At 36.8% G+C, this 25,847-nt stretch overlaps 2 protein-coding genes across 3 annotated transcripts in view; one reads left to right on the top strand and one right to left on the bottom strand.

Moving 5' to 3' along the window:
• LOC126979898 (endonuclease/exonuclease/phosphatase family domain-containing protein 1-like) overlaps positions 1 to 25,847 on the bottom strand; it is a 301,297-nt gene that overhangs the window by 24,469 nt on the left and 250,981 nt on the right. The gene's annotated exons all lie outside the window — the stretch shown is intronic.
• Positions 1,148 to 21,407, top strand: LOC126979939 (androgen-dependent TFPI-regulating protein-like). Its single transcript, XM_050829535.1, has 3 exons — positions 1,148 to 1,403; positions 7,174 to 7,702; positions 21,217 to 21,407. Exons 1-3 carry the CDS (start codon positions 1,254 to 1,256, stop codon positions 21,255 to 21,257), a joined length of 720 nt encoding a protein of 239 aa, XP_050685492.1. The 5' UTR covers positions 1,148 to 1,253; the 3' UTR covers positions 21,258 to 21,407.

The raw sequence follows: 25,847 nt of genomic DNA, 5'->3' as shown, positions 1-25,847 counted from the left end.
TGTGTAACACACGCGTTAATTAAAGAAAATACTTTGAAGTTAATGATGATTAATACACAAATAAAATTTAAAAAACTTTATGAACGATGCGGGACTCGAACCCACGACCTCCGGCGTTCCGCTGCTGGTGCTCTAACCAACTGAGCCAACCGTTCGAGTAACGTATCGCTATAAAATCTTGTTTGCTTTGTTCAACTCTCAGGGTGTGGCTTTTTCAAATTTTATTTGTATATTAATCCTAGAAGTGAGGATTTTCACTTTGAAAACATAACATATTGTTAATGATTAAAACAGGACAGTCTGTCGGGTCATCTAGTTAATACATCTTATTAATTGGCTGACGTGACGGAAGTGATTCGTGGTTTCTACGAACGTTTAATTACAACCGCAGTATTAATTTCAAAAACAACTGTTACGCATCGTTAATAATGTTGGTAATGTAACAAGGCGATCTTATTGGCATCTATGAGATCTCAATGTTATATTGTTGGTCACAAATATATTATAATTAATAATAATAACATGTAGGAACCACGGACTAGTAAAAAAAGATGGACTCCGCGCCGTGATATTAGCAAGTGAAGCACCTTTATGCTAGTGTGTGTGCGGTTACGGGGTATACCAGTTACACAATTTTTTCTCCCTTAGATAATCATATATCCACAAATACTTTTATATTATTGTTTTAACACTTTTTCACAACGCATAACGGCATTTTTAAAATATTTTATTGCGACGCAAACTGATCTGTCACAGACGATGGCTAATCTCCTAATGGCGGCCGATCGGCTTGTATTAAGTAAGTGATGCGTGGGGCTATGTATTTACATGTTTACCGGCTTGTTTTGGTGCCTCACTGTTATGTAAGGTGACATGGAGTCCTTATTTTTTTACTCGTCCGTGCATAAAGTATAAAAAAGTAAAAATTGACTAGGATTTAAAATTAGCTTATAAATAATAGCTGTACGCAACAATAAATAAGTAATAAAACATAAATTAAAATCAATTTACCTATTATTAGCATCATTATTAAGCCATTTTTTCACAATATGCTGACCATAATTTTAGTAAACACGTAGTTAATTCATAAGTGATATAACTTACAAGCGATCTTTTATCTTTATGTAATCGTTCCAATGCGCTTACAAGTGCCCAGCGAGGCGTACGTATTTCCACAATTTTTTTTAATTCAAGTATAAAAGAAAGTTTATAATCTGTGACTGAGTGGTTTAATATTTTTAATTGTGAATATAATGGCCTTGCCTATTCTCCATTTAGCTGCAGCGGTACTGTTCTGTTACAGCATATGGTACGATCAAAATTACGTGAAACTTGTAGTAGTGAAAAATTTGGATGGATATCCGTGTAACAATCGTGTACTGTTCCTGACAATTTGGTGCCTCGTAAGTAGTTCAAAATTTCTGTAATAGACTTAGGTTTAAAATCTTAATATATATAAATTATGTGGCACTAACAATATATATAAATAATGAACGAATTTTAATGGGGATTACTTCATGGAGTGCAGTTTAGTCCAACTTGAGAGATAGGATAGTTTTTATTTCGATTTGGGAACGATAATTATTTTTATTTCCAATATTTGTTTTGTATGGACATATTGTCTTTGACAGAATTTATTGACGCACGGTTCGACAGTTCTGCTGTGAAACAATTACATTATAACAACAAGGAGCATATATTACGAAATAATTCTTGATGTTATGAAAAATTCTTGTCAAATACATTAAAAACAGTATTTTTTTTTATTATCTACAGAACGTCTGTCAGGCCAGCTAGTTAGTGACTATAAATTAGACTTAGTTGAGTATTTATATATTTGAATAATTAAATTGAAGAATTTTATATAATGAATGACGGTCTCTGGGTACTTATTTTCTATTACTTATTATATATTATCTTTACCAAAAATAGGAAACTATACGACCTTTTCTTATCTTTGAAGCGTCATTTATATTTTTAATAGGTATTTCGTTTATTAGTGACACTATTTGTCTTGGCGTTTTTCATAAAATAAAATAAAATATTATACTGTAACAATAAGTGAGTAGCACGGTAAAATCTGTACAAACAGAAACAGGATTGCCAATGAACTTGATGAGCATTTCGCGGATGCATATGTGTGAGTGTGAGTGCATGTATGAGCTTAGCTTGCATGCGTGTGTGTTTGTATAATTAGTACTAATTTTTACATCGCATCATATTAGCTGTCATAGTTAAGGTTTGAATGGAATTTAATGTTAACAGAGACGCTGACTGTAACATAGACTGCGGAATATGTTGCATCATCGTATTCCTTGAAATAGTTAAATTAAAAAAGTGATATATAAAGTAAATATTGGTGCAAAGAAAATAATATTTTGCTTGAGTCAGTCCTTCGAACATTGCTCTTGGGATAAATTTATTAAATCACTTCCTATGGTTTCTAAGGCACTACTAAATGTTTCAAGTTTAATATAATTAATTTTGCGTCATCTTCTTTGGCCTAACGAAGCAAAAATCATTAAAATGGCTTAAACCTCGTGCTATTCTACGTTTTTAGACAGAACAATTTTGTAAAATCTTGTAAAGATGGCTTTGGCAGTTAATTATTAAAGAATGGATACGGCTGTATGGGCTTTTACCCTTTGCCTGTCCTAATAATGGACGAAGAAACAAAAAAAAAATAACGAATGACACAAACGTCAGAAAATTTTAGGAACTTCAACATCTTACTTTATTTCATAACGCGCCTAAAGAAGTACCTACAACTTAAAAAAAACATAGATTTAGGGCTCTCGAAAGAATTACTACGGGCCCCTCGCTTGTATAATCCGGCACTGGCGCTGAAGTGAATCCTTAATCTTGGACTCATTTTACTATCCACCGTGATAATTATTATAGAAAAAATCGATATCAACGGCACAAATAGTTATACTAAAAATAATAAACCGACCATGCATGGAAGATGTCGTGACACTCGATGTAATATACAATTTAAGCTTTACCTATACTGGTTAACGAGCTATAAAGCATATAATATTATACACTATATATAACATTATCAGCTAATGTTAAAAAATTATTACTTATTTGATGATTATTTGATGATTGATAATACCATAATAATGGTAATATATATAATAATAATAATATTATTGTCACACTTTTTACACAAATAATCTTAAGCCCCTAACTAGGCATAGCCTGTACTATGGGTACAAGACAAGGATATATTTAATACAATATTAACGGACAATTAACAATTATAACGGATCAGCGAGCTATCCAACGCGGAAATGCTGCCAGTATTCTTGGTACGCTTCCACGTAATGATAGTTTGTTTTAGTCATAGTATTGTTAATATAGTTATAAGATTTAATTTGTTTGAATAAATGCATAGACTTAGTTAAACATACATAAATACATAACCGTGACTGGGAAACAAACATCCCATATTCATCATATAAATGAGCGCACCTACCGGGAATCGAACCCGCGACCGCGCTTATTAGTCAGGGTCACTAACCACTGGGCTAAAATTATGTCTCAGTATGCTCGTAACTAACATAATAGGCGGAAAAAAAATCTAGTCTTTATTAATAGATTTTCTGTTAATTCGCATATAATATATATATATATATATATGTTTAGAATAGCTTTGCCCATTTTCCATTTTGTTGCAGATGTTGTGTTTCAATTATTTTTAGTCAATGTACCATTTTAAATATGACTTGTTTATAGTTAGAGTATATATATTTGTATATAGTTAGTCTACCTGAAGCCATTCCAAAAGATTTGCCTCACACCTGAAATTAAGGCCTTTTTTAAATAAAACTCATGGGGGAGGGAAACTCACGCTTCTCAATATTTAGTTAAGTTAATCAAAAAACGATGTAATCGTTTATAAAGTTATTTAGGTATATTATAATAATAGTAACACAGTATATTTATTTTTAATTCCGCAACACATTAATACATTTTCTGCGATCCTGTTATGGAAGTATGTAAGAATATATTTTCACCCAACGAAAGTATCTAACTCGACCAAGTTGGATACCGTGCAAAAAAGTTTATTTAACATTTTCTTCCTGGTATGAACAACTGTAGGTACAACTACTGGGAAATTATCTAACGTGCTTTCGTAGGTGGCAGCAGAACTAACTTCCATAGAATTCCAATTCTTATTTTGGTATATAATGTATATTTTATCAAAAAATATACAGGTTGTTAAAAATCCTGTACTATATCTTGAGGCGTGTATTGGCCTCAAGTAGTGTATATAAATATTGATTTTCAGCAAATAAGCACATTAAAAAGATTATTAACGTACCCAATTATAAAAGCTTGGATACCTCGGCCTGCGGCCATTTTATTTTTTCCCGCCCACACACCCATTTCATTCATGTACCCTGCGAAGGACGTGCGGGCGGCGGGCGGGTAGCGGCATAAACGAAATTTATGTATTAATAATAAACATCGCCTTATTCGTTTGAGCCACCACGCCGCACAGCTGATGCTAGCTATACGCCATTGAAGCGAGGTCAGGGCGATGACCTTAGTTTACTATTATTGAAAACATTTAATATGAAATGTTCTTATTGTAGCATTTAATCTAAGGGGTTTTGATTTATGATTTTCTTTTTAGTGGTGTCACCGCATTCAACTTCATATCCCTGTCAACTATCGTACATTGTATAATGCCTATTCGTCAAACACTCGATCTAGTACATAGGGTATGCAATGCACAAAAAACTTTTACACTGGATTACAAAGTCAACCATTATGTCCTCCCATTAATTTAGTATACGAGAAAAAGACACAAGGCGAATGCCGGCACATAGTAATTATAATTTTACAGTTCTTAAGCGATACAATAATATTAAATAGCTCCATCTTTTACGGCTAAACTATCCAAAACTTTAGTATGGACACAGTATTTAGTATAGGGAAGAACGTAGTAGTACAGTTTATCTAGAAATGTAAAAGCTAACAATATATTTATGAAGTCAACGCGAACTACCAGTAGAAGGCTCCTTTGCACAGAATGCCGGCTAGATTATGGGCACCACAACGGTGAAAAGTGATTGCAAAGTTAAGCTTTTTCATTAATATAATATAATAATCATAACTTTTCCATACTAGGAATTTAAGGCCTTCCGCCCTCCTTAATTCCATCCTTAAAGGCCGGCGATACATAATCCTTACTAGGAATGTGTATCGCCGGCCTTTAAGGATAGAATTTTGCTCTATGCTTCATGCTTCATGCGTCAGAAAACTGCAACCGGTAATTAATTCCATAGAGTGACTATGCAAATCGATGCACCTACTCCCATAACAATTAGGAACTGTACTCTCGAAATTGTCGACGAGTAAAAGGGCAAAATCCAGTTAGGCAGGTCCAATTTCGCGAAAGAGGTCACTCATCGAATCCAACTCGGATGGGCAGCGTTCGGGAAGCTCCGTAAAATCTTCTCGTCCCAGATACTACAGTTTCTGAAGACGAAGGTGTTCAACCAGTGTGTGTTGCTAGAGATGACTTACGGTACGCAGACGTGGTCGCTATGGGCCTTATGAGAAAGCTCATGGTCGCTCAGAGGGCTATGCTCGGAGTTTCCCTGCGAGAACGAATCTGAAATGAGGAGAGCCGTAGGAGAACCAAAGCACAAATGATTGCGAATCTAAAGTAGCAGTGGGCAGGGCACATAGTTCGACGGACAGATGGCCGTTGGGGCAGTAAAATCCTCGAATGGCGACCACGTACCGGAAGACGCAGTGTTGGATGGCCCCCCACTGAGATGGACCGATGATCTGGTCAAGATCGCCCGAAAACGTTAGATGAGGGCAGCGCAGGACCGATGGATGGTCGTGGAAATCTTTGGGGAGGCCTTTGTCCAGCAGTGGACGTCTTTTGGCAGATGATTACAGTGCGAAACAAGAAGTATCTTGCAAAACGCGCGATTGTGGAATGCCAGACGTCAACATGATGCGGGTGGAATTACGTATTTTAACATGATTTCCGGATATGATAGAATTCGGCTGCTGGTTCACTCCCCGTGATAGATGCGGTAGAAGATGCAGAGAGATCCCATATCATAAAGCAATGCCAAAGAATGAAGCCTATTTGAGATGATGTGATCGTCGATGATTCGAGTCTTCGTTGTCTGCGGTCAAATGGAAGAAGCTGGAACTGGGGAGCGCCTGCCCTGAGGAGAGAACAGTACTCCATGTGAGGCCAAATTTGTACCTTATATAGTTGCAGAATTTTGTGGCGTTTCAGCCTAGAGAATCTAAAGCTGAAAGCCCCTGAAGTTCAGTAGCATGTTCATTTCTGTCTGTAGAGTCTACTTTGGTAGCCTCAACTGAATGGTTCTATTTCATGCTTGACAGTTTACAATTTTATATCTGCGTACTTCAGTTTGTTGCACACTGCAAACTGTTGCTTATTGCACAGTAAAAATATATTATTTAAGCAGAGTTTCTTTTTCAATAGTTAAACCAAAACTACAAAATGAGTATAGCCAAAAGTGAAATTTATAATTCTTTTCAACAACAATATTTTTAAATAGGCAAATAAAATATACTTTTCCATTTTTATTCATGACATTCTACGTTGCACGACCTTATAAACCTAACCGACCTAAGAATCATTGAGAGCAAAAATTAAAAAAAACATCATGACTGTTCCCTCTTAATATATTTCGATAAAGTTATGTATGTACATAGGCACATAAGAGAATTTGCTAGAAACTGTCATAACCATAATATTAACACCAGGAACAAACACAAACTTATAATGCCTGCTACTCGGCAAAGTCGAGTTAGGAACTGAGGCGTATATGATTTTACAACAAGATCCCAGATAATTCAAAACAAACTTATTACGAAATTCAAAAGAAGTTGTTAACAAAGTTTGTGTGGTTAAAGGTTACTAAAATAAATGACTTTCTTAATGATTCCACTAATTGGGAATAGAGCGACCGCCCACAGCTATTAAATAATAAATTTTATTGTACGATTTTACATTGTAACCATATTTTTAAAAGAAAAAAGAAGCCCGCTGAGGTTGTTGCGCCTTCGGAATGTGTGGTAGTTTTTGACTTTGATTTTAAATCCTATTTTGAATAAAAATATTTGAAATTGAATATATTTACTAACCAAATTAATTTGTTTCAGGTAATACAAACAGTTTACTTCATAGTGGCATGTATAAATGATATTTTTGGAACAAACGAGCGCACTCCCCTTAAGCCACCGACTATAAGGAAAATAAAAGATGCTCTGTTCTCTTTAGCATTTCCACTTGCTATCTATGTAACAGTAGCATTTTGGTCAATATACCTCTGGGACAAAGAATTGATATTCCCAGAACATGTGCGAAAAGCATTCCCCGTTTGGCTGAACCATGCAATGCACACAATGGTCTCTGTTTTTATGATAGTGGAAATGTTGACATCATATAAAACTTACCCATCGCGGTTACTGGGATATACATTGATGTCGTGTGTCGTATTGCCATACATCGCACTTCTGTTTATACTCTATGGTCAGACTGGACTTTGGGTTTATCCTGTGTTTGCATATATGAATTGGGCGGGAAGAATAGTATTCATGGGAAGTAGTGTGTGCTTAGCGTATGGCTTATATTTCGCTAGTGAAAAAATAAATAATATTTTGCATCCAACTCGAATGGAATACCAAAATGGTAAGACGAAATGTCGATAACTGTAGTCTTTAAATTGTTAATCAGTAATTAAATATTTTAAGCAACTGTTTTTTAATTTTAAACTAAAAAACCCTTAATCTGTCTTAAAATATCTTATGCTAATGTTACAAGATATATAAAAACCAGTAAGGTTTTTTGTTTTAACAATACATGATAATACATCAATCCAAAATTAATTTAACTTAATATATTTATATAATAAGGTATTATAATTATTGTATTAAAATATCGATTTTATTGATTAAGTTTATATCTCGAAGTTAGACGATTGAATCATTAAATATGATTACCCTTTTTTACAATATTAAAATGATCGCATAAATTAATTGCCTCTCGTCTTGAACACACACTTGGTATTTATTGTATAGAACGCCTGGAACAAAGTATTAAATTTTATTTTTGAAGAGGAGGACAAACGAGTCACGTCACGTCTGATGTTTAGTGATCACCGCCGCCCACATTCTCTTGCAACACCAGAGGAATCACAGGAGCGTTGTCCGCCTTTAAGAAAGGTATACGCGAATTTTTATGAAGGTACCCATGTCGTATCGTTCTGGAAACACTGCACAAGGTAGCCCATTCTACAGCTTGGTTGTACGTTGAAGAAAGTGCCTTGAAAACTGCATACAACCAGATGGTCTGGATGATATCCTGATTTGTGGCGTGACGTGCGAAGGTGGACATCGTCGGCAGAATTCTGAAGACTTCCCATGGGAAATACGACAAGAGATACACAATGAAGAGACGTCATTACGCAAGCCCAAGTGATCTAGCCGTTCACAAAGCACCAGATCCCCGACAACTCGAGCTGCTCTACGTTGCACGCGGTCAAATGGTTCGAGCTGATACTGGGGTGCGCGAGACCAGAGACGACAGCACTATTCCATATATGGCCGGACCTGCGCTTTGTACAGCGCTAGAATATGGGCCGGCTTGAAATATTGCCGTGATCTATTGATGACGCCCAGCTTCTTCGAAGCCAATTTGGCTTTGCCCTCCCGATGGCCACAGAATTGGCAATCGCTCCAGATTTCGAGACCCAGTATTCCAATACTAGGCGAGGCTTTAAGGGAAGTGTTATCGAAGAGCGGTGATACGACAAATGGGGTTTTTTTAGTGGTAAACGCGCAAACATGAGTCTTCTGGGGGTTAAACTGGACAAGGTTCAATTTACCCCATCCCGCGACCTTCTCGAGAGAGGACTCGATAGAAGACACAAGTTTCTCCCGGCACTGGTCGATGTTTTCCCGAGAGAGACCTGCATGGCCCGTGTATACGGCATCACCAGTGCTGGCGTTCACGGGCTTGGGATTCGAGCAAAAACCGTCGACAACGATTTGTATGCTGCGCCCAGTGAGGCAGCTGGAGGTCCACTTGCATAAGCTCTCGGGAAGCCCAAATGATGGAAGTTTTGAGAGGACCGCCTTGTGCCATACACGATGATATCCTGATTTGTGGCGTGACTTGCGAAGGTGGACATCGTCGGCAGAATTCTGAAGACTTCCCATGGTAAAAACGACAGAAGATACACAATGAAGAGACGTCTCTACGCAAGCCCAAGTGATCTAGCCGTTCACAAAGCACCAGATCCCCGACAATTCGAGCTGCTCTACGTTGCACACGGTCAAATGGTTCGAGCTGATACTGGGGTGCGCCAGACCAGAGACGACAGCACTACTCCATATATGGCCGGACCTGCGCTTTGTAGAGCGCTAGAATGTGGGCCGGCGTGAAGTATTGCCGTGCTCAATTTATGACGCCTAACTTCTTCTCTAGAAGTGTTCTCGAAGAGCTGTGATACGACAAATGTGGTTTTTAGTTATAATATATTATCATATCACTAGAACAATGCACCTAAAACTAGAAACCTAAAAAATATAATTTATTAACTAAAATATATTATTAAAAGGAGTCCCTTTAGGCAAGGTTTCGAAGATACTGGTTCCCCATTTGAATAGTTGCACTAGTTCGTTGTCCGAGGTAGCTGCCAGCTCTTCGGTCTCCGGTGATGTCAACTAACCTTTGGGCTAGTTCCTTAAAAAGTCGCTAGGACCCCACGGATCAAGGGACCGAGCGACACCGAATGGGACAAAATCATATTCGGAGCCTAGACCCCTGTATTTACATGCCTTAGCTTTTTCAGATTGTATTGTTATATATAGTAGTTGATATTATAGAGAATATCAGATTACACACATTGCCAGTAAGATATTTATATTACTAGGTAGGTTGATACCTGAACACTTTTATGTTTGGTGCATATGGTTGATATTTTTTACATTACCTAGGTCACCCAAAACAACGAATATCAAAAGCTAGTTAGCCGTTAAATAGGTATAAATAAAGTGGCTACAAACTGGAAGTTTTGAAGGGAATACTCATAAGACAGGAGCACACCTCTTTTGCCAGTTCAGATGTCACTAACACTTAAAACGTTTTGGAAAACCTATATTACTTCTGGTAGACTCGGCACTAAAAATTTTAAGTACCCAGTTTTCCGCTCGATTGATCGATCTTAGTTCTTAGTTTTCTATATTTTTCACGAGCGACGATGCGGTTACGCACGCGGCCATTAAGAGAGTTTTTTGACAGTACGCCAGATGGCGCACATAACGGTTGTGCATTAGTATTAATGAAAGTTTTAAAAGGAATGTTTAAGGTTTTCAGGACAAGTATCAGCGATTGTTCTGAAGCCCCAATACTAGCTATGTGATGCGCTCGAAATATTTCATACATTGCCTGGTCGCCTAGGTATTGTAAAAAATACCTGATTTATATAGATTAACAGTAGCATATACATTGATAATTATAAAACATTACGTATGTACAACAATAAAATGCAGTATTTTTTTCCCAATAACTTGTTTCATCGTTTTAAACTGAGATTTACCTTGACTTTAATAACTTGGCCATAATTTTAGTAAACACGTGGTTAATTCATAAGTGATATAACTTACAAGCGATCTTTTATCTTTATGTAATCGTTTCAATGCGCTTACAAGGGCCGAGCGAGGAGTACGTATTTCCACTTTTTTTTTAATTCAAGTAAAAAAGAAAGTTGTCTAGATTAATTCAAGTAAAAAAATCTGTGTTTTAATTTTTTTAAATTGTTAATATAATGGCCTTGCCTATTCTCCATTTAGCTGCAGCGGTACTGTTCTGTTATAGCATATGGTACGACCAAAATTACGTGAAATTTGTAGTAGTGAAAAATTTGGATGGATATCCGTGTAACAATCGTGTACTGTTCCTGACAATTTGGTGCCTTGTAAGTAGTTCTAAATTTCTGTAATAGACTTAGGTTTAAAATCTTAATATATATAAATTATGTGGCACTAATAATATGTATAAATAACGAATTACTTCATGGAGTGCAGTTTAGTCCAACTTGAGAGCTAGGATAGTTTTTAATGCGATTTGGGGCTCATAATTATTTTTATTATCAATATTTGTTTTGTATGGACATATTGTCTGTGACAGAATTTATTGACGCACGGTTTGACAGTTCTGCTGTGAAACAATTACATTATAACAACAAGGAGCATATATTACGAAATAATTCTTGATGTTATGAAAAATTATTGACAAATACATTAAAAACAGTATTTTTTTTATTATCTACAGAACGTCTGTCGGGTCAGCTAGTTAGTGACTATAAATTAGCCTTAGTTGAGTATTTATATATTTGAATAATTGAATTGAAGAATTTTATATAGTGAATGACGGTCTCTGGGTACTTATTTTCTATTACTTATTATATATTATCTTTACCAAAAATAGGAAACTATACGACCTTTTTTTTATCTTTGAAGCGTCATTTATATTTTTAGTAGGTATTTCGTTTATTAGTGACACTATTTGTCTTACCGTTTTTCATAAAATAAAATAAAATATTATACTGTAACAATAAGTGAGGAGCACGGTAAAATCTGTACAAACAGAAACAGGATTGCCAATGAACTTGATGAGCATTTCGCAGATGCATATGTGTGAGTGTGAGTGCATGTATGAGCTTAGCTTGCATTGCATCGAATTTAATGTTAACAGAGACGCTGACTGTAACATAGACTGCGGAATATGTTGCATCATCGTATTCCTTGAAATAGTTAAATTAAAAAAGTGATATATAAAGTAAATATTGGTGCAAAGAAAAACCAATATTTTGCTTGAGTCAGTCCTTCGAACATTGCTCTTGGGATAAATTTATTAAATCACTTCCTATGGTTCCTAAGGCACTACTTATTGTTTCAAGTTTAATATAATTAATTTTGCGTCATCCGTCGCTGATTAATTGGTAGGTTGTATACATACCTATTTAGATTGTTTCGTATCTTGTCGCTTTACAAAAATTTTTTTAATACCAATTATCTTTATAATAATATTTTTCACTGTTTCAATAGATAACAGGGATCTGGGACTAACGTTTTGTGTCTTTTGAAAGTAGTATGAAGGACAGAGTTTCTTAAAAAACAGTATGTCTTAGTCTTCTTATAATTGTTTATTTCGATAGAATCTTTGCTTAAAATAAGTAACTTTTAAAAGGGCTTTCTGTGATCTTTCCACAGCAAACAAACTGTACCAGAGAAGTAAAGATTAAACTAAGCCCAGAGTTGGAGGCCGCATGTCTAAGTTTTGTAAAGATGTTTTCCAGTTCTTTAACTAATCGACTTTAAGTAAAGGGACCATCTAGGACATGTTTCATAGAATTATCTCTTCGCAGTCTGTTTGTACGTGGCAAGTATTAGAACTACTACCAATTTTCATATACTATTATGTATTCTTTGATAAAAAAGGTAGCCCTTGTTTATTATGTAGCGTATTTTAAAAGATGCCGTAGGACTTGGATTTTATAAGAGACGCATTAGTCGTTAGCGATGATTTTAAAATGGATAGGTCGGAAAATCAAAACGACTTCTTAATTGGTACTGAAAAGTACGTCACTGAATTGTTTATTTACTGACGAGAACTTTTTTAGCATCGAGCAACATTAAGATTTGACAAGCACAACGACCGAGTTTATGTTGAAACCTCTATAAAGGCTTCTCTCTCGGCTCTAATGACGTTTGACTTACTAATTACAATTCAGTGCAATTACATTTTACCAGTGGGAGGCTCCTTTGCACAGGAAGCCGGCTAAAGTATGGGTACCACAACGGCACCTATTTCTGCCGTGAAGCAGGAATGTGTAAACATTACTGTGTTTCGGTCTGAAGGCTGTAGCTAGTGAAATTACTGAGCAAATGAGTCTTAAGTAGTGCCGCTCAGAATTTTTGGGTTTTTCAAGAATCCTGAACGGTACTTCATTATCTTTATTATTTTATTATTATTATATAGTAATGGGTAGGGTGTATCAATTACCATCAGCTGAACATACTGATCGTCTCGTCGTATTTTCATAAAAAAGTGCCCTTTACATACATTAAATACAATACAATGTGGGTAGTGTCCGTATTCAGTGATGGTTTCGTGAGGTGTTGACTATCAAAGTGACTGATCCGTATTTTTATGAAAAAAATGTCAAAAATCGGCACAAGAATTCTCATTCTCGAGAAGATGGCAATGTGTTGTAACAACAATCTATCTTAACTAGTCCCGATCCTATATATTGCTATCCAACGCGGTAATGCTGCCAGTATTCTTGGTACGCTTCCACGTAATGATAGTTTTAATTTTATGTAGTCCTAGTATTGTAAATATAGTTATAAGTTTTGTTTTGTTTGAATAACAAATATGTACATTTAGATTATCAAGCAAGTATAGTAATAAATTGTTATTGTTTAGTTTAGTTCCTCCCGATCGTAATTCGCTGAATATAAACCTATATATATATGAACCTATGGTTGGACTTAGAAATTATGGCATAGTCTACTCACCTTGATGATTCAGGGTCCATAAAACAAACTATAAGATATGAAGAATCGTCTTGTAGAGAAAGTGGGTATTTCAATTGGTAACTGACCTCAACGTTTGTATGAGGGCCAATGGAGAGCATTTTTGATAAAGCTTAATTTTTTTGTAATGTAATATACAGCAACATTAAATATACACGGGTGACTAACTAGACCTACTTAACCGTAATCATAAAAAAATATTTCCATAATGAAAATACATAATTCACCCAAATAAATCAATTTAACATAATATCATTTGGGAACGTCTGTAAGTTCTGGGCAGAAATTACTGGGCAGACGAGACTTAACATTTTATGTGTCAAGGAGACGAGCGCAATTGTAGTGCCAATTAAAATTTTTCAAGAATCCTGAACGGCACTCCATTGTAATGAGCAGGGTGTATCAACTATCGTCAGCTGAACGACCTGCTCGTCATGTCCCTTATTGTCATAAAAAAAGTAATCTAGTAGCCGCACGCTATTATATTATTTAAACACGACTCTTAATATATTGGATGCAGCACCTCACAATCTAATTTGTTATGTATATTACAGCCATTGTAAAATACTCCTTTTGATTGAAAAGAGTGGCCGTTGAGTTTCGTATATGTTCTTCTCACGAGCTCAACTATTTACGAACATATGATAAATTCAGTTATTTAAGTAAATATTTATAGTAAAGATTCAAAAGCGCTTGGCTTTTAAGTCTAATTGAATTTAGTTTATTTGATTTTTACTTTAACTATAGAACTGGCGGGTAACACGTCAGAATTCATCTCGGCGTTGGTGTCTACATCGGACGTAACGACAGAGCTGTTTGCGGAGGCGCACTGTGAATGACTAAGCGCAGCACTGAACAGTGCCGGATGAACAACGTAGTAAAAATAGCAACTGCTACGGGCCCCGCGCGAATGAGGGCCCCGCATATTTAAACCCATACATGAGCATAATTTTTAGAGTGAATTTTATAAAGATACAGTGGTTTATTGAATTTGCTTGACGTCACAAAACCGTGAAACGTTACAAATTTACAACTAAGACAATACACATCGGACACTCGGTAACTCAATACTTCCAACATACCATTGGGAGGTTGCACAGGATGCCGGCTAGATTATGGGTACCACAACGGAGCCTATTTCTGCCGTGAAGAAGTAATGTGTAAGCATTACTGTGTTTCGGTCTGAAGGGCGCCGTAGCTAGTGAAATTACTGGGCAAATGATTCTTAACATCTTATGCCTCGAGGAGACGAGCGCAATTGCAGTGCCGCTCAAAATTTTTGACTTTTTCAAGAATCCTGAGCGGCACTGCATTGTAATACACCAGCTGAACGTCCTGTTCGTCTCGTCCCTTATTGCCATAAAAAAACATAGATTTAGGGCTCTCGAAAGAATTTGCTACGGGCCCCGCGCTTGTATAATCCGGCACTGGCGCTGAAGTGAGTTCTTACCGTGAGTATTTCGCGAAAATCTGTAGACGGAATTGCAGCATGACCGAAATCCTTAATCTTGGACTCATTTTACAATCCACCGTGATAATTATTATAGAAAAAATTGATATCAATGGCACAAATAGTTAAAATAATAAACCGACCATGCATGGAAGATGTTGTGACACACGACGTAATATACAGTTTAAGCTTTACCTATACTGGTTAACAAGCTATAAAGCATATAATATATACTACAGATAACATTATCAGCTAATGTTAAAAAATTATTACTTATTTGATGATAATAATATATAAAATAATTGGATAATATATATATATATATAATAATAATATATATTGTGGCTCTGGATCGTATACTTGATACCTATTTACAATCTAGCCAAGACCTTGCTGATCGAATACACATTCGATCCTTTACTGTGCAGCCATTGCAGCATGCCGGATCGCTCATGTCAGGTTTCCGGATTCTGATAGCACGGGTCGCTGGTGAAACACCTCATTGGCAAAAATGGATCGAACAACGTATCAATGCTGCTAGAACCAAGATAGGCAAACTAATCTGTTTTAGATCGGGTAATACTCGCCCAAGAGTCATGCGTTTTGTGACACAGGCCTTTGCTGGAACAAATATAAAACCTACAGATTATAGTACCTGTGTCACGGAACGAATTGACTATCTAAAGCAGAAAGTTTCCGCTTGGGCGAACCGGATCTGACGCTATAAAACGCGCAGACAGATATCATCAGAATCGCACCTTCCAAAGTGACCAAAGAAAGGTATATAGAAGTTGGGAAGACAACGCACCCGGTGGTACTGATGTTCACCTGCCAAATATGGATGAGATGTATTCTTTTTTTGAAAAATAATCGGTTTGGTCGGTGCCCATCACCCACACTGACAATGAATGGTATGGAATGAAACAGTATTTTATTCATATACCGTTGAGCGCTCCTGTGAACAGTTGCAACTTATGGCGCCTGTTGTTATTAGTCCTCTTGATATCACAAACGCAATTAGTTTAACCCACAACTGGAAAAGCCCAGGGCCAGATGGATTACAAAATTTTTGGTTGAAATGGTTGCGGTCTTCACACGAGTGCTTAGCTAAACAATATCAGGAGGCCATTAAATCGGAATCCCTCCCTTCTTTTATGACTACAGGTATCACCTTTCTGCTCGATAAATCGGGTAGTGCCATGGAACCTAGAACATTTCGACCAATAACATGCTTACCCACAATGTATAAGCTGCTTACATCCATATTGACATCAACATTAAATAAACATTTATGTGAAAATAAAATTTTAGACCCTGCTCAAAATGGATGTAAGGTTGGGTCCCGTGGTACAAAGGAGCTCCTCCTCATTGATATGGCTGTTAACCAACAGGTTCGTCGAAACAAGAAGAACCTCTCTGCCGCTTGGATTGATTATAAGAAGGCCTATGATTCGGTGCCTCATACGTGGTTGAGACGAGTACTGGAACTGTACAAAGTAGATAATGCTCTGTCTGCCTTTCCAGTGGACCACAGCTCTATGTCTCCATGATGCGGCGGGGAATCTTAACATTTCGGAACCTTTAAAGATTGGTATTGAGCAGGGTATCTATCAGGGCGATAGTCTAAGTCCTTTGTGGTTTTGCCTAGCTCTTAATTCCTTAGGTGTTCTACAAAGGAATACTAGGTTAGGGTTTCAGTTTCGTAAGCGAGGAGAAAAAATTTCTCACCTTTTATATATGGATGATCTAAAGTTATATGCACGGAATAAACAGGACTTGATATCATTATTAAATGTCACGCAAACATTTATTTAGTCATGACATCGGAATGGAATTCGGTGTGGATAAATGTGCGACCATACATGTACTTAGACGCAGGGTTGTAAATAGCGAACATATACAACTCTCAGAGTCATTATTTCTCAAATTACTTAGTGCGACTGAAACCTACAAATACCTTGGTATATCAGAATGCCTCGGATTTTTAGATAGAGACATTAAACAGCTTGTGACGGAACGTTTCTTTTACCGACTAACTAAAGTTTTAAAAAGTCCCCTGTCCGGTGGAAACAAGGTACGTGCTTTTAACAGCTGGGTAAGTGCCTATTAATATACACTTTCGGCATACTAAAGTGGACTCACACCTAGCTTGACGCCCTAGATAGAAAGGTCCGAAAACTATTGACGGCATACCGGATGCACCATCCACGCTCATCTTTGATGAGATTATACATTCCACGGAAATGTGGAGGCCGCGGGTTTCTAAGTGCCAAAAACCTGCATAATCGCTGTATAATTTCAGGGAATATTTCCTACGTAAAGAATGGGCAGTGCATCGAGAAATTGTGGCAGTAGACAATGGACTTACTCCGCTCTCTTTATCCAAAGAGAATTGGCGAAAACCGGTTATACTCAGTACTCAAGATCGCTTGAATCTATGGAGGGGAAATGAGCTTCATGGACGGTTTTACCGGGCTCTCTACGGATCTGATGTAGACACGATTTCGTCTGTGACCTGGCTATGATTTGTGACCTCTTTGGGGAAACTGAAGGATTTGCCTGTGCAATTGCTGATGAAGTTATCAAGAAAAATAACTACCGGAAAAACATCATGAAAGGATGGCACAGTAGACATATGTCGGGCGTGCCATCGTCCTGGTGAGTCTACCAGACATATTATTTCCGGTTGTTCTCGTCTTGCCAATGGAGAGTATTTGCACAGACACAACCAAGTAGCCAGGATTATCCATCAGCAACTTGCTCTTCGATACAATCTTGTGCATTTTGAAGTCCCATACTATAAGTATACTCCAGAGTCAGTTCTGGAAAAAAGCCGTGCCAAGCTCTACTGGGACCGATCTATCATCACGGACAGAACTATCATTGCTAATAAGCCTGATATTGTGTTGATAGATCGGTTAGAGCGTCGGGCATTTATTGTTGATATCACCGTTCCGTGTGATGATAACCTTGTGAAAGCTGAAATAGACAAATTGTCGAAGTACCTAGACTTAGCACACGAGGTTACTGACATGTGGGATGTTGATTCAACAATAATTGTCCCAATAGCGTTTCCGTTAACGATCTTATAGCAAAGAGCCTCGACCATCATCTCAAGAGGCTCTCACTTCATAACTGGATAAAGGGTCAGTTACAGAAAGCAGCTGTTTTGGGAACGGCACGCATCGTGCGGAAGTTCCTCAGTCTGTCGCCCTAACCACCGGTGGAATTGTCGTGAACCAACGCCGGCGGGACTCTATTTTTTATATTTATATTTGTAATATTGTTTTTTATTTATATATATATATATATATATAAATATAGAAAATAAGATGAAATTGTAATGAAGAGTATATAATAATAATATCGTCACACTTTTACACAAATTATCTTGCCCCAAACTAGGCATAGCCTGTACTATGGGTACAAGACAACGATATATTTAATACAATATACTTATAGGGGATCAGCTTTCCAACGCGGAAATGCTGCCATTATTCTTGGTACACTTCCACGTAATGATAGTTTGTTGTAGTCATAGTATTGTAAATATACACTGGCCTTCAAAAGTAAGTATCACACTTTTAAAATTGGGATAACGTTTTAAGTTCACAAGATATACTTTCGAAATAAAAAGGACTCCAAAGAGAATTTAATTTTATACATAAAAACTTTATAGTCGGTAACCTTCTTTTAAGAATTGCCGGAAAAAAAACTTCAAAAACAAATCCATTCCTTTTTCAAAGTGGACGTTTCCGAATTACAATTTTACCATTCACATTTTTCTTTCTGTTTTAAATTTTTTTCAAGATCGATGGGTCTTGTTTTAAAAATTTATGCTAAAAAGCACATAACATTTATTAATCATGCCTCTTTCAGTTGAAGAATGTGCTAGGATCATGGCTTTTCTGCAACTAGGCATCAGTATGCGTCGCACTGCAAGAATGGTGGGTGTGACGGTACGAACGGTCCAGAAGGTAAAGCGAAGGTACGAAGAGACTGGACACCATCTGAGGAGACCTTGTAATGGCAGACCCAGGTGTACCAGTGCCCGAGAAGATCGTTATATTATTTCCACTGTGTTAAGAAATCGCCACCAAAATGCAGTTGAAGTCCAGCAACAACTACTTCAGACCCGGAGGGACTACATTAGTGACAGTACAGTGAGAAGATGACTTGCTGAAGCCAATTTGAAACCCCGAAGACCAGCGAGTGGCCCAAAACTCGAGAGACAGCATCGAGCGAGACTGCGATACGCCCGTGAACACATGCAGTGGGATGAAGAAGAATGGTCAAAAATTTTGTTTGCAGATGATTCTACGTTTACACTTCTGATGGAAGGCGAAGTGTTTACAGGCGACCTGGTGAGCGATACCTTCAAGCCTGCGAGACAGTGTACATGTATGGGCTGGCATATCTTCAGAAGGTCGCACAGAGCTAGTAGCCATAGAAAATGGCACCCTCACTGGGCAAAGATATGCTCAAGAGATTCTCAATGAGTATGCAGAGCCGTATTTAGCAAATATGGGTGATGGATCGATGCTGATGCATGATAATCACGGCTCATATCGTACAAGAGTATATTCAGGAGGTCGGTATCAGCGTGATGGCTTGACCATCAAGAAGTCCTGATCTCAACCCGATTGAACACGCCTGGGATGAGCTTGGGAGGCTAGTCAGAAATCGCAGACCACCACCTACTACCCTCAGGGTACTAAAGCAGGCCCTGGGAGAAGAATGGGAGAATATTCCCCAACATCGGCTCTGAAACCTAGTGTTCAGTATGCCAAACCGGCTCGAAGCTGTATCAGACTATCTGTATGTATCAGAGCTCGAGGAGGCAATACCAGTAATTAAAAATTAAATAACATGTAATACATTTTAGTTGAATTTTTTTTCACTAAACTAAAAATGTCTATTTTCATTGTTTTATCTTTTTTAAGTTAAAATGTTACTAATGTATAATTTTAGTTTCTAAGAATTAAAGCCTATAACATTTGCAACAAAACGTTTCTAATCTTAAATCTCTACCTTCTATAGTTAAGAAAAAAAATTAATTTGCAAAGTGTGATACTTACTTTTGCAGGCCAGTGTAGTTATAAGATTTAATTTGTTGTATTGGTATTGGTGACGTTGTATTTAAACACTTGACTAATAAATATTTAACTTTGAATACCTTCTTGCTATTTGCGCGTCAAGTAAATATTTGCTTCATATATAAGTATGAGCACGCAAACATAGCTAATCACATGATATAGTTAACAAACAAGCCTTGCGTTGAATTTAAAAAAAAAACTTATATTGAAATCATATTTTATAGGATTCCAAATCTTAATGGAAAAGTGATTGCAATATTAGTAAGGAATGTGTATCTATGTTACAACGTACCTAAAGCGAATAGCGTCGAAAAACTGCAACCGGTAATTAATTCCATAGAGTGACTATGCCTTTGAACAACAATTTATGTATTTAAAAAGATAAATAAAAGTTTCTTTTGCATTTTTATTCATGACATTTTACGTTGCACGACCTTATAACCCAACCGACATAAAGAATCATTGAGAGCATAATTAAAAAGAAACAAACATCTTGACTGTTGCCTCCCAATATATTCTTGATAATGTTACATATATGTATGTACATAGGTACATAAGTGAAACTGCTAGAAACTGTATTAATATTGTATTGTGTAGTCTTAACCATAATGTTAATTTAGGAACAAACATCAGATGCCTACTACTCGGCTAAGTCAAGTTAATAATCAAGTAATAGTCAAGTAGTATATGCTTTTACAACAAGATCCCAGATAATGTTCAAAACAAATGTATTACGAAATTCAAAAGAATTGTTAACCATTTTTGTGTGGTAAAGGTTACTATAAAATAAATGAATTCTTAATGATTCCACTGATTGGGAATAAAGCGACCACCCACCTGCTATTAAATAATAAGTTTTATTGTACAATTTTACATTATAACCATATTTTTATAAAAAAAAAGAAGCCCGCTGAGTTTGTTGCGCCTATTCTTAAGTGTGAGGCAAACCTTTTGGAATAGATTGTAGTTTTTGACTTTCAATAAATGATTTATATCCTATTTTGAATAAAAATATTTGAAATTGAATATATTTACTTACAAATTTATTTGTTTCAGGTAATACAAACAGTTTACTTCATAGTGGCATGTGTCAATGATATTTTTGGAACAAACGAGCGCTCTCCCCTTAAGCCACCGACTGTAAGAAAAATAAAAGATGCTCTGTTCTCTTTAGCATTTCCACTCGCTATCTATGTAACAGTAGCATTCTGGTCAATATACTACTGGGACAAAGAATTGATATTCCCAGAACATGTGCGAAAAGCATTCCCCGTTTGGCTGAACCATGTAATGCACACAATGGTTTCTGTTTTTATGATAAATATGTCATATAAAACTTACCCATCGCGGTTACTGGGATATACATTGATGTCGTGTGTCGTATTGCCATACATCGCACTTCTGATTATTCTCTATGGTCAGACTGGTCTTTGGGTTTATCCTGTGTTTGCATATATGAATTGGGCGGGAAGAATAGTATTCATGGGAAGTAGTGTGTGCTTAGCGCATGGCTTATATCTCGCTAGTGAAAAAATAAATAATATTTTGCATCCAACTCGAATGGAATACCAAAATGGTAAGACGAAATGTCGATAAGTGTAGTCTTTAAATTGTTAATCAGTAATTAAATATTTTAAGCAACTGTTTTTTAATTTTAAACTAAAAAACCCTTAATCTGTCTTAAAACATCTTATGCTAATGTTACAAGATATAAAAACCAGCAAGGTTTTTTGTTTTAACAATACATGATATTACATCAATCCAAAATTAATTTAACTTAATATATTTATATGATAAGGTATTATAATTCTTATATTAAAATATCGATTTTATTGATTAAGTTTATATCTCGAAGTTAGACGATTGAATCATTAAATATGATTACCATTTTTTACGGTATTAAAATGATCGTATAAATTAATTGCCTCTCGTCTTTAACACACACTTGGTATTTATTGTATAGAACGCCTGGAACAAAGTATTAAATTTTATTTTTCAAGAGGAGGATAAACGAGTCACGTCACTTCTGATGTTTAGTGATCACCCCCGCCCACATTCTCCTACAACACCAGAGGTATCACAGGAGCGTTGCCGGCCATTAACAAAGGTATAGTTACGCGAATTTTTACGAAGGTACCCATGTCATATCGTCCTGGAAACACTGCACAAGGTAGCCCATTTTTTTTTTTAGTTTATTGGCCAATACAGAACAAATACATACATTTTTATTTATTTATTTATTTCACACACACAAAGCAACTATCATTACAGGTATTACCTAATGCGACAGTTACAAACAAACAAGAATAACAAACACAGCAAACAACAATCAAATCAAACTAAAACTAATCATACAATCAAACTACATTACATTACAAATAATATATCACACCAGAAATAGAAAAAACTTAAACATACTACTATTTACCATAACATACTACATATAACAATACCCTTGTGAGATCACTCCACGTACACTCAAAAATGTCCACTTTGTTGTGGAGTTCATTTATATGGCGAAGAGCTCTAGTTAAAGGAGACTTTGCCAACACATTTGTTCTCGCCATCGGAATGGATAGTAGTGGCGGATGGAGGCGCCTCCACACGTACCGGTCCGGCACACGAAGACTCAAGCAGCACAGAACTCCCGGGTTGTGCTCCTTCCCGCGCAACAACTTCACCACATACGCTGCTAGAAAAAAATCCCTACGGACGCTCAACTCAGTATACCCAACCATACCCAGCACAAACAGTGTCGGATACATAAGTGGGTAAAATGGGTATACTCCATATAACTTGAAGTATAGGTGCCTAACGAATTTGTTTTGGACACGCTCTAACATCAACCTGTACTTGTCCTCATAAGGGCCCCATATCGCCGAGTTGTACTCCAGATGACTCCTTACCAGTGCATTATAAAGTACCTTGACGGTTGTGATATTAGTGAACTCTTTAGAGTGTCTCAAAACAAACCCTAAATTTCTATAGGCCTTTTTGCAGGTTTTAATTATATGCTCTCTAAACATCAAGTCCGATGTAAACAAGACACCCAGATCCTGTATCTGCTTCACGCGCTGCACTGTATCCGTGCCTATCTTGTAGTTATACAATATAGGTTTACTGGCTCGGGTAAAACTTAAGACACAACACTTAGCAGGATTGAAGTTCAATTTATTCTCCCTGCTCCAGTCTATCAATTTTGAGATGTCGTCTTGTAGGTGGTCGCAATCCGATTTTTCTCTTATTTGGAGCATTAACTTTACGTCATCTGCAAAAAGGAGACATTTGCTGTGCCTTAGGACCTCCGGCAGATCGTTTATCGTTATGATAAATTCAAGAGGTCCAAGGTTACTGCCTTGACTTACTCCAGATCTCGTAAAGTATGGCTCCGATTCGTATCCATTAAAGTCTACATACTGCTTTCTATCTCTCATGTAAGAAGCCCAGAACTGTAATGTTTTTGGCGAGCAACCTACATCCGCTAATTTCCTCAGCAATACGTCATTGTCAACAGTGTCAAATGCTTTTCGGAAATCTAGGTAAACCACATCTACCTGTATTCCAGAGTCCATTGCTGGGACCAAATATGTCATCAGATTTAGAAGATTAGTGGCAGTGCTTCGGGCTGGACGAAATCCGTGTTGGGAGTCGCAAAATTGCGCTGACACTTGGGCGTACAGCTTGCGATGTATAGCTGACTCGAACACTTTTGCCGGCGTTGATAGGACTGCCACCGGTCTATACCCACTGACATCTGGTCCCGCTTTACCCTTCGGGACTGGAATAACTCTCGTGGTTTTCCATAATTCAGGGAATGTACTATATTTCACGCATGTGTTAAAAATGTATTGAAGAGGCTCAGCCATCTTTTATGAAATAAGTACAACGAAAACCTCACGGGTTTATCTGGGTACCTAGAGCCATTTAATTATTTTTTTCCAAATTCTATTCTTTTAAAGCGAGTTTTGATATTCGTGGTATTTATGTACATTTCTTGCAGCTCTTTGGGCAGTTCGTTAATGTAATCTGGTATTACGTAATTGACCGTTCTCTTCCCATATTTAGTATTAATTTTCGGTAAAATGTATTTGTGATTTATATCAAGGTCTCGTAAGCCAAAGGGTCTATTTTTTTCGATAAACAGGGTGGGATTATTAATTTCGGTTAAAATAAAAAATTTAGCTTTATCATACACATTCATGACACAACAATGTCCAAAGCCAAAGAGCTGATCATAATTTTCCTTATTTTTATTTAGTACATGTTTTGGTACAATTTGTTTTGAGTAACCTTAACTGCAGGTTATAAATATCTTTCAGATATGTTTTGCAGGATCTACCATAACTACTAATACCATAACCGATGACAGAGTCAGGTAGGGCCATGTACAGGAGTCGTAATGTAATTTGAATGTGAGTAAGCTTAGTTTGCTCAAGATTGATCTTAGTTTTGAGCAAACATGCGCTATATGTGGACCCCAAGTAAATCTGTCATCGATTATTAGGCCTACGTACATTTGAGATTGCACTTGTTCAATTTTGTCACATGTACAATTTGAACTGCAGGAGGAGTGTAAGCAAGAGTGGTTGTGGGCCACGATATGTGATGTCTGCCTTGTTGTGCGACGAGTGTATATACTTGGTTTTTTGAGTGTTTATTGTCAGACCTATATCGTATGCCCATTTACAAAGTTGATTAAAATTATGTTGCAAAATGTCCTGGGCTTGCTTAACAGTTTTTTGAGCTACTAGTAGACAAGTATCATCTGCAAATTGGTACACAGTGCCCTCGTTTATTATGTTAACCATATCATTTACATACAACAAGTACTCAGTCGGGCCAATGATAGAACCCTGCGCTGTGCTCTGTGTAGTTGATTTTAGGTCACTCCTTTGTTTGGCTAGACTTACAGTGGTTTTTCTATTAAAGTGATAATGTTTTATCAATTCTAATAAAGGACCCTGTATACCACTCTGAGACAGTTTGTTAAATAGGGTATTTTAATTTAATACATCAAAGGCCTTACTGAAATTAATTAGTAGAACAAGCATGTGAAGTTTAATGTCTAGGTACGTATTAATTCTACAGCTTGGTTGTACGATGAAGAAAGTTCCTTGAAAACTGCACTGTGGATGACCGTCACACAACCAGATGGTGATCCTGATTTGTGCCGTGACGTGCGAAGGTGGAAATCGTCGGTGGAATTCTAAAGACAATATACCATAGGACACAATACTATGGAAATAACTAAAGTATACTAGTCGCGCCGTATCTATGTCAGTTAATTGTCTAATCTTTTTAACCGCGTATGCTGCAGAACTAAGTCTGTTCGCCAATCCTGCAATATGGGGGCCCCATTGTAATTTGGAATCTAGAGTTATGCCAAGAAATATAGCAGATTCCACCGGTTCTATCACCTCTCCGTTTAACAAAACATTTGCATTTACATTTTTGACATTTGGTACGATAAATTTAATGTATTTAGTTTTCTTGCTATTTAACAATAGGTTATTAGCGCTAAACCAGTACACGATGTCAGATAAAATATGGTTCACTTCGTCATACATAGCTTGGTTTCTTTTCACTTTGAAAATCAGTGAAGTGTCATCCGCAAACAATACTTCATTATGTTTTTTCTCTATAAGATTAGGAAGATCATTTATATAGACAAGGAAGAGGAACGGTCC

This window comes from Leptidea sinapis, chromosome 4, assembly GCF_905404315.1.
Source record: "Leptidea sinapis chromosome 4, ilLepSina1.1, whole genome shotgun sequence".
Lineage (NCBI taxonomy): Eukaryota > Metazoa > Arthropoda > Insecta > Lepidoptera > Pieridae > Leptidea > Leptidea sinapis.
Note: the sequence above shows the minus strand (reverse complement) of the source record. Positions and strands in the feature narration are given on the sequence as shown.

Coding starts and splice junctions, on each gene's coding strand:
- LOC126979939 (XM_050829535.1), top strand. CDS start 1,254: ATGGCCTTGCCTATTCTCCATTTAGCTGCAGCGGTACTGTTCTGTTAC. Junction 1,404..7,173: donor TCCTGACAATTTGGTGCCTC/GTAAGTAGTTCA, acceptor AATTTGTTTCAG/GTAATACAAACAGTTTACTT. Junction 7,703..21,216: donor TCGAATGGAATACCAAAATG/GTAAGACGAAAT, acceptor TATTTGTTTCAG/GTAATACAAACAGTTTACTT.